We start from the raw sequence: 12,663 nt of genomic DNA, 5'->3' as shown, positions 1-12,663 counted from the left end.
AACATTAGCCAGTGAGTCCACTAAAAAGGTTAATACTTCAAAATTTAGGATCATTCTATGAATTAAGGTTTAATATTTGTCTTAGTTATTCTTCTGTTACTGTGAAGAGACACCATGGCTGGTGCAACTTATAAAAGGAAGCCTTTAATCGGAGCCTTACTTAGTTTCAGAGTGCCGGTGTATGATCAGCCTGGCAGGAAGCATGGCAGCGGGCAGGCATGGTGCAGAAGCAGTAGCTAAGAGCTGTATCTTGATCTGGAGGCAGCAGGCAGAGGCATTAAGACTGGTTCTGCCCATGGGCTTTTGAAGCCTCACAGCCCATCTCAGTGACACACCATCTCTAACAAAGCCACACCTCCTAATCCTTCTTAAACAGTTCCGCCAACTAAGGACCACGCATTCAAACATAGGAGCCTATGGGGGCCTTTCTTATTCAGACTACCACAGTGTTCAAAAACTAACTCACGTCATTTAACGCAATAGCAGAATAAGGGAGGAGTCTGTTACATTGAGAAAGGCCATTGTTAACAATACCTGGTTGAGCAAAGGGGTGTGTATCTATAGTAGCAGCTGTTTTGAAGTCTGAGGCAGGAGGACTGTTGGAGGTCAGGCTAGGCAACATTGTGAAAGCCTATCTCAAAACTAAACAAAAATTTTAACAACTTAAAAATCGATACTTCCTGAAAAAAAAAAATTAGGGAAAAGATATAAGCTCCTAAAGCACTCTAAGCTCTCCGTTGTGGTTAAGCTGAGCCCATGTCTGCTGTCCCCAGTTTACCACCATAATGCTGCAAGTGTGGGTGGTAAAAGGAGGAGGGTTATACAGAACTTACACCGTATCATTTTAATAATGCCAAATACACTAAAATATCCAGAAGTCAATCTAATGAAAGATTGGTATATGTGTGAAAACTGACAAGCCAGTTCTATAGTGGCATGTGCGTGTGTGTGTGTGTGTGTGTTTCAGATAGAGTATCACTAAGTTACCCAGGCTGGCTTCCAATTCACTATGCAGCCAAGGTTGACCTTGGTCCTGCTGCCTCCCTCCCAGGTGCTGGGTTTACAGGTATACGCCAACCATGCCTGGCAGTTCTATAATTTATATAGAAACACAAAGAATAACCAAGACTATTTCAAAAAGAGCAAGGTTAGAGTAATAATCTAAGTTGCAGACTGGTCATATAAATAGAGAACAAGCCAGCACACCATGTTAGTAAGAGGTTAGACAACAGGCTCCACTGAACAGAGTGGGGCATCCAGAGTCAGACCCATCTATATCGTGACACCACCTGTTGACAAAATTAGCTGCGTAACAGGGAAGAGAGAACATTAAACGTGAGTCAGCTGACTGTCTATAGAGAAGAAAATGAATCCTGACACCTCTCACATTCAGTATACAGAATCAATTACAGGGCGGTCACAGAGCTAAATAAGAGCAGCAGGTAAGATCTCCAGAAGTTGGTCGAGAGCCCTAGAGGTGGCATTCAGTGTAGTAATGGATTTCATATTTCAAGATAGCAGTTAGGCAATGTATTTTTGTATACTGGCCAAGCTATATACTAGCATGTGAACTTTGAGGTATATGTGATGTGCTTGTTTTTAATTGCATATTTATAATTATCTTGTATGTATATGTGTGTAGATGCATGTGTGTCATCGTACACATGTGGAGGTCAGAGGACAACTTGTAGAAGTTGGCTCTCTCCCTCGTGAGCTCCATTGACTGCACTCAGGTCCTTGGGCTTGGCAGCAGGCACCTGAGACATCTCACTGACCTATGTTTAATTATTTTAAGAAACCTTAGAGAAATACGTGACATTTGGACTGACAGATAACTCCTCAACAGTAACAGTGAAAGTCAGACATCACTAAAATTATGTCTTAAATGTGCTGGGGGAAAAGTGAAAGCCTCCCTCCTCCCTTTAACTCCTCACCTGTGAAGATAGCTTGTACAAATGAGAGGATGAAAAGATATAGAGATATAGAGATTTTAGATAGGTGTATAGTATTCCTGTGAGCCAGGATGGACAAACATAGCCTGATAAATAAGATAGGATTGGAAACAAAGCCAATTCTGAAAGCAAAGGAGGGCTCTGGAAAGAGTGTGAAAGAGTGTGCTCGTTTGTGGATGCCATTGGTCTCTCTGGACCACTGCCCCCTTTTCATTTCCCTAAACATCTGTGTCTGAGGCCCAAACACTCCATAGTAACCACCTTCTGCACTTGGCTGTCTCTGCTCTCATTCCTCTCTGTTCTTCCTTTCAACCCATGGATTGTTCCCACACTGAAATGAGGCCACTTTTTAGAACGATTGTGTATTTATGCATGCACCTGTGAGCGCAAACATGCCCTTGTCACTGTGAGTGTGGAGAACAGAGTGAAACTCAGGAGTCAGTTCTCTCTTGCCACCTTATAGGAGCCCAGATCAAACTCAGTTTATCAGGCCTGTACTCAAGCACCTCTACCTGCTGAGCCATCTCTCTGACCCTCAGATCAATCTGTGAGTTGGAGGCCAGCCTGGTCTACAGAGCGAGATCCAGGACAGGCACCAAAACTACACAGAGAAACCCTGTCTCAAAAAAAACAAAACAAACAACAACAATAGACTGATATTGGGGTTAAACTTGAGAGATCAGAGGAATAGGACAAGCCGCAGCCAACCTTACCTTACCAACCCTCAGCCTCCAGAGAGACCTACTTCCTATATACCCACACTTACAAGTCTTTCTGTTCTGCCATCTCACTTCCTCTCTCTACCCAGCTACATCACCTCCTGTCTGTCTGTCCAGACCTCCATGGTTAGTGCTGGGATTAAAAGCGTGTGTCACCACACCTGGCTCTGTTCTCAGTGTAGCCTTGAACTCACAGAGATCCACATGTATCTCTGCCTCCTGAAAGCTAGGGTTAAAGGCGTGGGCTATCATTGCCTGACTTCTATGTTTACTATAGTGGCTGGCTTTGTCCTCTGATCCTCAGATAACTTTTATTGGGATACACAGATAAAATACCACCACAAAGTACTCTGTGGTACCAGTTATACTTCTGTCACTGTCCCTCAGCCTGCACAGCCAGGGTGACATTCCAGTGTTAACCCATTCCTGTGACAGAGAAGCACAGGCAGAGAAACTAACTCACCCATCATCTTTACAGCTAGTAAGTTCTGGAGCCATGATTAGAATCTAGACAGTCTGTTCCAGAGTTGAAGCTCCTGGATTGTGCTGTTTTCAAAACTCTTGCCTTCAGTCCTCTATTTATTTTTATCTCCCAACAAACACTGTCTTCACTCAGCTCCTCAGAAACTGTTCTCCTCTCTCATAGCTTTTCTTCTCAACTCCTCCACTGATTTTTCTTCCTCTTTCCAACCTGTAAGTGTTGGGATGATGCTCTGCACGTGTCTCTTCTAGTCATATTATATTCCTAAAAGGCCATGATTTGAATATTATCTTTATGCTGTCTCCAGCCCCAGACTCTTGATCTCCAGGCTCACTGTGTCCATCTACCTACTGAATTCTCCACTTGGGTCTCTAATGACTGGGTAGCTCTAGCCTAACAGGAAGAAATCTGGTTCTTTGGTTCCAATAAATGATGTCCCCCTTCACTCAGACCACTAAGCAGTCCTGCCAGCTTCCTCTTCTTAGTAGATCTCTAGTCTTGCTCCTGGTCACCATCCACTTTTCTGGTCCAGTCATTCTTCTATCCGCAGAGTAATCAATTTAGAACAAATCATGTTGGTCTCCTTAGAGCCCTCGCTGTGAAACCTGGGCTCTTCCCAGGGGTGTATACGGCTCTCTGGGGATGGATCCTCTTCTGAATCTCCATCTTATTTCCTGCTATTTTAACCACAGTTTTCCGTGCTGGCCCCACAGACCTTGCTTCTATTCCAATACACCAAAAGTGTTTTCTTAGTCTACTTTTTTATCCTGTTCCCCCAGCTAAGATACTTGTCTCCCTGAGTTTCCTATGACTTGCCTCTTTGTATCGTTCTGGATGTCATCTCTCTGTCAGTCAGTTTCCCTAACCAGTCTTATGGCAGGGTGCTCTGTGTTTCTTCTCTGCTCGACAGTCTTCAGAACACCTAACAGCTTTACTTACTCACCTGTCTTCACTACCGGAGTAAGGGCAGAGACTATTTTTGTGTCGGTCAATGTCATTTAAGCATTCAGTAAATATTTACTGGACAAAGAGAAAGATTATATTCCAGAAGACAATCTTTTTGACTTTCCCCCAATCTCACACCATCTTTCCCTTTCATTTTATTTATTGTGTGGGTGTGCACAGGAGGAGAGGGTGGTGCATGTGAGGTCAGGGTCATTCCGCAGATGCCTTCCACCTTTTGTTTGAGACAGGGTCTCTCAGCAGCCTGGAACTTCACCGCATAGGCTGGGCTGCCTTGACTGGTCCAGTATAGATCCACCTGTCTCTGCTTCCCATCTTGCCTTTGCTGTAACTAGGAATGCACACCACTGTGCCTGGCTTTTTACATGGGTTCTGGGTTTCCATACTCATATCCTCACGCTTGTGAGGCAAGTTTTTGGTTTTTTGTTTGTTTGATTGGTTGGTTGGTTTTTTTTTGGGGCGGGGGGCGGGTTGAGACAGGGTTTCTCTGTGTAGCTTTGCACCTTTCCTGGAACTCGCTTTGTAGACCAGGCTGGCCTCGAACTCACAGAGATCCGCCTGCCTCTGCCTCCCGAGTGCTGGGATTAAAGGTATGCGCCACCACCACCCGGCCTGAGGCAAGTTCTTTACTACTGAATCATCATCTCCCTAGCCCTCTCTTTGGTTTTAATAGTCTAGTCTGTAATAATTGTTTTGTTTTGTTCTTGGTGAGTAGGAACTTGAGTCTCCCGGAAGTTGACAGACAGTAATATTTTCAGATCTTAACTTGAATGTGTTTACCCCCATTTTCTTAGGCGATTCGTATGGAACTTCTTCCGCCTGGAGAATGAGCATCTAAATAACTGTGGTGAATTCCGTGCCGTGCGGGACATCTCTGTGGCCCCCCTGAATGCAGATGATCAGACACTCCTTGAGCAGATGATGGACCAGGATGATGGGGTGCGAAACCGCCAGAAGAATCGGTCATGGAAGTACAACCAGAGCATATCCCTACGCCGGCCTCGCCTCGCGTCCCAGTATGTATAGACTCCTCTTCTGAGTAGAGTACTTTTTTTGGTCCTTAACACTGGGTAACACTAGCTAAGAAGCTCCTAGATGAACCAGATGACGTTGCTGATACTCAGCCATGCTTTCTCTCCAGACAGTAGGAGTCACAGACCACTCCATATGATCCAACTTTGGAATGTCTTCATGAGTACATCAGATAAATGTCAGAGCATTACCTACTAATTGGGAATATAAAAGAACATAGGGAAAAAATTGTTGGGAAATGATTCACTTGATTCTTGAATATGGTGTGCTTTGTATACAGAAAACCTTCACGTTCGTGTAGAAATCCTATCATTTGTGTAACCTTGACCAAATTTTTGAATTTCTCTGTTACCACTCTTCTGTACATTGGAATGTGTATAGTTCAAAGGAAGATTAAGAAGAGTAAATTTGCCAGGTATGGTGGCACATGCCTGTAATCCCAGCACTTGAGAGGCAGAAGCAGATGGATGTCTGTGAATTCAAGGACAGCCAGGGCTACACATAGAAACCCTGTCTTGGGGGAAAAAAAAAGAGGAAGAGGAGGAGTAAATTTGTTATTTGTGAAACTTACCCAGTATCCTCACAGAAAGAACCCAGCAAGTAGACGCTCTCTTATTAAATACATACACTAGGATTCTTATTGGCCGTTTACCCTGGGTTTCTAAAATGAATAGTAGGCATAGGACATCTGGTGACTCGTTGAGATGTAGAGAACAGACAGCAGAGTAGACTGATAAAGAGACTGAAGTTGACCAGTTTTCTGAAAATGAGGGAGTGGCTGGGTAAGACCACGGGGAAATGAAGGGCGGAAAGGAAAAGCCCGTGTCCAGAACAACGTGAGAAAATAAGAGTTGGGGGTGCGCCCTGAACGGTCAAAGACTGGCCGGGCTTTCAGACAGAGGGGGCAGGAGGGTCAGTCGGTGCTTAACCTTGGCTTCATAGCAAGCTCAAGGCCAGCCTGGTCACACCAGACCTTGTCTCAACAACAAAGGAACCAATAGCCGAGACTGAAAGCTGCAGGAAAGAAACACGTTCTTTCAAGGAGTGCTGTGAAAGGAGATTTGAATGACAGACACTGCAGTGTGGTGGGAAGTATGGGATGTCTTCAAGTCGACTAAAGAGCATAAAGGGAGGGAGCTGAACGGGCTGTGGCCCACTGAGCACGGGAGTGGAGTAAGTCCTGCCAAGCTTTCGTTAGAGATCTGGGAAGCAAGAGTAGAGACGAGAAAAGGCAGAAGGCAAGGCAAGAGGAAGAGGAAAGCAGCAGAAGTCAGCAAGGAGGTCACCAGAAGAGCATGGCATCAGCCGGGCGGGCTTCTGTCAAGGGGCGGAGGTGCTGACTGGGTAAGAGAGGGGCCTCCGGGCTGAAGAAAAGAGAATGCTGGTGGGCTAGAGCGCCTCACTGAGAAGGTCTCGGAGACACCAGCAGAGGGCAGTCTAAGCACACGTTCTGTTTCCGAAGTGAGGCTCTTTGGCAAGAGATTATGTTCATTTCAGGCGTTTAACGGGAAACTAGATGGCAACCAGAGGACGATAATTAGAGGACCAGGTTTTTGCTCCACAAAGTGCAGGGATCTGGAGTGAGACCTGAGTCTATGAATTCTGACGTACGATTCATGGAGCCATAGCACATTCCTAGCCTTCTGAATGTCAGCTTCCCCGTCTGCCTCGTGGGAATAACAGTCTCCTTTCACAGACTCTCCTTCACACTTGGGGCTGAAGAGTTGGAGGACATTTTTGTTTTACTTAATCCCACTTTTATAGAGTACAGGAATCTCCACACAGAGTCCTCAGTAACTGATGGTTTTGTGCCACTTGGCAGTCTGCCGTGCTAACGGTGTGACTGAGGTGCCTGCAGTGTCACTGGGTAGTCAGTATTCAAACTCGGACCTTGTCTGTGAGTGCTCCTCTGATGTGTAAAGATGACCCACTGTGGTTCCTGCTGGCTCACCTCTGCAGTGATAGTTCCTGTTTAGGCTGCAGGCTTGATGGTGGTAAGGTGGACATACACCAGCACGGTATGTGACCAGTTACATGTCCCTTTCCTCTGATTCCCTAGGTCCAAGGCTCGAGACACTAAGGTGTTGATAGAAGACACAGATGACGAAGCTAACACTTGAATTCTCTGAAGTCGAGATTAACATCCTTGGTTTCCTACTCTACAATTCTTCCCTTGACCAACGCAACCTCCAGCACCTTTTTCCAGCTGAGAACAGGAGAAAACAGAACACGTTCCCGGGCTCTTCAGATCGGGTCCTATGGACTCCGAGCAAGCTCACTGTGTTTCTTTTCTTTTCTTCTGGTTTAATCTTCAGTTTTCTATTTTTAAAACAAACACTTCATTTTGCCAATCAGAGGATGTTTTAAGGAACAAAAACCTAGTATCTTATGGATTGTTTACAATCACAAAGACACAGACGCCCGTCAGGATGAAGAACAGGCATTGGAAGGAGGCCTCTGATGGACGGCATGGACATAACTCAGCTTCCGCCGGGCCCGGTTTTGACTGTTGGAAACCGGACACTGGTTTTTAAATTTCCTGTCAGTTTCTGTGGAGAGTTCTTTCCCTTCCTCCCTAGCCAGCGTAGAGGCACTGGCAGCACCCTCCTCCACGAAGCTTTTTAATTTGACGTGGGTTTTCTCATTTGGGGAGGGGTCGGGTGGTGGGGAATACGATATATTCGTTACCTGTGGTCTTCTCACTATTTATGAAACTTCACCATTATGAATGATACTACACCTAAGAAGGGAGGCAGCAGAAACTAAGGTCAGATTGCATTTGGGAGGGTCGAGCCCACATACCTCTTACAGGAAACAACTTGTACCAGTTTGACTTTTCCTTTTTCGTTTTAACTTTAAGCCAAAGTTTTATTGCTAAATTTTAAGTTGCTGCTCTAGAGTCCCGATCGTCCCTGTCATGACCTGGCATCCCACTTGCTTCCAGCTGGTAGACATTCAGAGAAGAGGTTCTGATAGTTGTGTCTTTAGGACCTGGTACAGGATCCATTCTCCCATATACCAGACACAGCAATGAGGTTCTGCCATGTGCTTCTGCATGTAAGAGAAGTGTAGTCTGAGTCTCACGGGCTGAATGGAAAGACAGGCCTATTTCAGACTCTTCACACCTTTATTAAATATTTCCCCATCTGGTCTCATCTACTGTAGCCAGAATTTGATCAAATTCAAAGTCTTTTGTGGGGACTATACTTTTGAGCATGTAGAACAAATCCTTCATCCTTCAAATTGCATTGTCAAAGACCGTGGCCGCCATTTTTTAAGCCCAGCAGTATTAAAAGGTGAATGTTGGATTTTATGACCTCCCACTATAGAAACCTGTTTTTAAATTTGGGACCTCTAAACCTGGCCATACTTTTAAAACTATATTTCTTAGAAATGTCAGGCTATAAATACCCATTTTTACTTCTTTATCTCTTTCCGTCTTCCTAAATTCTCTAGAGAAACCTAAAAACATACAACATTTGACTTTCTTGAAAATGGCCGGTATCAAATGTAGTGTTCTTCAGGACTAGGGATATAGATCATTGGGAGTAGTGATTGCTTAGCAATCTTAAAACCTTGGGTTTTCTCTCCATCATGGGGGCGGGGGACCATTATTTAATAAAATTAATAAAAATACCAGGAAAAAGTCAAGTCTGCATTAATGCCCTCCCTTCAGATCTAGACGACAGTCCCATGTAGGAGAGTCGTCCGAGTCCACGCACCTACGCCCTTGTCACATTAACTTTAGACAGAGAAACAGTGCATAGAAGGTGGCATGTTTTAAACTCTTGCTTTGTTTTAAAATCGTGGCCCTGCCCTTGAACTCCCCTCTTGTCCTTAGCCCACCTGTGTATCATAACCTTTGCTCATTCAAGTTACTGCACTACTAAAATTCTACCAGTTAACTCCTCAACTTCCCTTTAGAATTTTTCATTTTTATTCTGACAAGGTTCCAATTTTTTTTCCTTCCGAATTGAGATTTTAACACATACACACCCTTGAACGTGCACACGATGTTGGAGGTTCTGTTGCTTTTTGTGTTTTGCCAAGCATGTCCCTTGCCCCAAAACTAAAGAACAAACGTTTATTTTAAAAAAATACAAGCTTTAAATAAATTATATACTTTATAATAATCAGTGGTAACAATTTAGAGACCCTTGGTAAATTAAAGGTTGCATTATTTCTATTTAGAAATTTTTTTTCCTGACTATTCTGGGTTTTTGTACTTTAAAGCAGGTGGTAGATTTCACTGGTCTCTGAGGTAACAGCAGCAATTATTAAGAATATATAGGAAAGTCCAGTGACCAGTCATTCTGTGTGCAAATAAAATCAGTGGTCCTGTGTATCCAGAGCCATGTGATTGTCGGCTGCTTTCCCTGTTCATGAGTCCGTATGGCGACACACACAAACTCACAGTTGACTCTGCTGTTTTGACATCGGCTGACATTCGGCCAGTTTGCTCTTTCTCCCCGTTAGAATCAGTATTAGTTCTTTCATAAATAATGCAGTGATAGAGAGTAGTCCTTTTCTGATGTGTGTCCTCTTAACTACTCAAAAGTAAGGCTTCCATGCTATCTAGCTTACCACGGCAGATGTCCTCGTACTTATTAACATACTCCAACTTCATCTCCCCTAACTCTAAAGAAATTACTTCATCCAAAGAATTTGGGAACCTAAGTATGCATTTCAGTTTTTCCTTTGAAAAAGGGCAGTGTGCATTTTTCTCCTCAATTTCATCTGCCCTAGGCACTGTGAACACTGTCCTGCTAATGTTCAATTGAGTAACCCTGAAACTCCTAATGGAAATCTTAGAAGTGAATCCATACCACCCTTAATTTTAGTTTTATTTGAAAAGGACTCCATTTTTAACAGCACTTAAAATACTCCCAAAAGGAATGAAATCGAGAATAAAGTCTTTTTTATTTTATACTATGTAGAAAGCAATGGAGTACAAAAAACTATTAGAGGTGTGTTCTTAGCAAATGAATGCCTATACCGGAAGCGGCCATGTCCCACATCAGTGGGACACTGATGTCCTCCTCATACAGAGACAATGGCGTGATCAGAAGTGGAGTCATCTGCTAGTTTGGTTTAACAGTCATGCATGTCATGTGGGCTTTGTGTCTCCAGCACCCTATTATTAGACTCCTGAGACAAACTGCTTAACGTTCCATTCAGGGGACACTGTGGTCCTTAGTTTCTGAACAGATGAACCTAGAAGGTAAGAGTAGAACTGAGTCATACAGAAGCACATTAGCAGTGAATTGGAGGGTAACAAAGGAATTTGGGAGATGACAGAGAGGACTTGGGCCTTGGCAGCAAGAACAGGGCACTAGGTAACTCACGTGACCTTTCCGTCCCACTCTGCCTCCACTTCCTGTCACTTTGCATCATTTAAGAATAGTTCCTTATACCCAAATTCGATTTTCCAAGCAGTAACTACAGAGATTTCTTATTCTAAGAAAAAGAATTTAGAAATAACACTACCTGTGACATTATTATATTAAGCCCCTGGGATTCAGAACTGAAGTGATTACACTATTTCATAAATATGTTTTAGGTTGTCATTCTAAACTGCTTTAATAAAATTTGCCTCCCTTCTGAATAGATACTTCTTACTGTAAACAAAATGCTCTGGTGTCTAAAATTAAGATACTTCTTAGACTAAAAGTTGATCATGTTGAATCTTGATCTCCCTCAACTACAGAAACCAGACTTTTCTCTAGTCTAATAAACCAGTGTCATTACTGACCAGGTGAAAATAGAAATTCAGATTGGATTTTGAAAATGGTAATCTGCTTTTTTCTCCTTGGTCTGATTGGTTTTTGCTGGTCATTCATTTAAACATGGGTTTCTGCATTTCTGATTTCAGTCATGATATTAAATCTTAAAACTCCCAATCTGCCTATTTCAGGTTGATACATTGTCAGAACACGTGGTTATGTGGGATAGAGCTGATTATATTGTAGCACCAGTTTGTGATGTGTGGTGTGACAGGCCAGCCTCCTAGCCAGCACGAACCACACTCTACTCAATAAATAGTAGCAAAAATGCAAAAGCATCTCGTTGGATTTGAGAGCTGAACTTAGACGGCACAAACGTTTGGCTGATGGAGAAGAGGGGCTGATGGGCGTGACCCCGATGCCTGCCTTTCTCACGTGAACCTTTACAACCCATTCTGAGTTGCCCCCTAGAAACAACCTTCAGAATAGATTTTCTTATGGTGGATGAGGAAGTGAAGGGGACACATGAGTTTTCCCTGAAGTGGGGAGAATCAGATCAATTTACAACTGAATATGTTTCCTTGTAGCAAACCTTCGGTTTATTTTATTAAACCAATGCCAGCTTCAGTTTTTTTGTATGGTGCCATCCACCTACAGAGGACAATCAGATGACCTATTGTTTGCCTTGGATTCAGTGTCTGTTGATTGAGTCTCACCTTGTGTACCTTCGAACTTCATTTCTACTTGACTATCCATGTGACCACCACAAATCAGAGGGCAGCCGGCAGCACTGTTGGATGGATGTGGACTTGTGAGAAAGGGCGGGCGGGGTCCTGCCTCACTGTCTCTCCAACGCTGTCCCTGAAGTTCTTGTCTGCACTTCTCCCGTCATCCTTTGCAGCACTGGTGTGCTGTGGATGGGGAAGAGCATTGGTGACACTGTTACTGTTTTGAACTGCTAAGGTAAAATGTAAACCACTCTTATTTCAGTTGCAAAAAGAGCAGACCCCTTGGAAGCTTGTTACATTGTGAAGATTCATTTTGTGCGGTTTCTGGGTTAGCACAGACGCTTGTATCAATGAAGAGTGGGAGGGAAATAGGGTGAAATTTGTTATTTTTCTTTCAAACCCTCTCCCTCTCTACTGTGTTTCACATGCGCGCACACACACACACACACACACACACACACACACACACACACACACACACACGCCGTGTTGGTCAGATGATGCCGTCCTGTGACTCCCTGAGCTGTAGTTGTCAAGAGTAACTCTGGATTGTGATTAGTCCTCTGTGGGTGACTCTCGCCCCATCTGCCCCTTGCTTTCTTTCCTACTCTCCACTCTGGTGAATGGAAACGGTGACGTCAAAGAATCAGTGCTTGCTTGGACTCACGTTGTATCTGTGACTATGCTATTAGCTGTCTCCTTTCCCTTCCTGTATGGGTAGCATTCTTATGACCTGTGGAGTTCCCTTCTGGATAAGTAGGTTCAATGCACAATGTGGTACTGTTCTGTAGTTTCTAGATGGTGTAAAAAGCAAAAAGTTAATGTGCTTACGTGTTTTTAAAAGAAAAGAAGTGATTGGTTACAAAACTCTGGCCTTTTTCATTATTACAAGCTCTGTTTTCCAACAGTTTGCTGACGTGTCACTGGTGAGTGCTTTGTGTCACTGTGTGCCTTTCTCTCTGGGTGTCTTGGATTCCTGACCATTATTCCCCTTAGTACTAATATGTATGTGGGCCTGACACAAACAGCTTACAATGGTGAATTAGAAAAACATAATTTACTAAA

The 12,663-nt window shown here is 43.7% G+C and overlaps 1 protein-coding gene across 1 annotated transcript in view; it reads left to right on the top strand.

Moving 5' to 3' along the window:
• The window catches only part of Xpr1 (xenotropic and polytropic retrovirus receptor 1), a 164,011-nt gene extending 151,503 nt beyond the window's left edge, over positions 1-12,508 (top strand). The window contains exons 14-15 of the mRNA XM_042258340.2: positions 4,910-5,131; positions 7,207-12,508. Of these exons, the coding sequence (XP_042114274.1) occupies positions 4,910-5,131; positions 7,207-7,267 (283 nt within the window). The 3' untranslated portion in view covers positions 7,268-12,508. The remainder of the gene's footprint in view (positions 1-4,909; positions 5,132-7,206) is intronic.
• The last annotated feature ends 155 nt before the right edge of the window (positions 12,509-12,663 follow it).

Source organism: Peromyscus maniculatus, chromosome 11, assembly GCF_049852395.1.
Source record: "Peromyscus maniculatus bairdii isolate BWxNUB_F1_BW_parent chromosome 11, HU_Pman_BW_mat_3.1, whole genome shotgun sequence".
NCBI classification, from domain to species: Eukaryota; Metazoa; Chordata; class Mammalia; order Rodentia; family Cricetidae; genus Peromyscus; species Peromyscus maniculatus.
The sequence above is the reverse complement of the archived record's forward strand: the minus strand, read 5'-3'. Positions and strand labels throughout refer to the sequence as shown.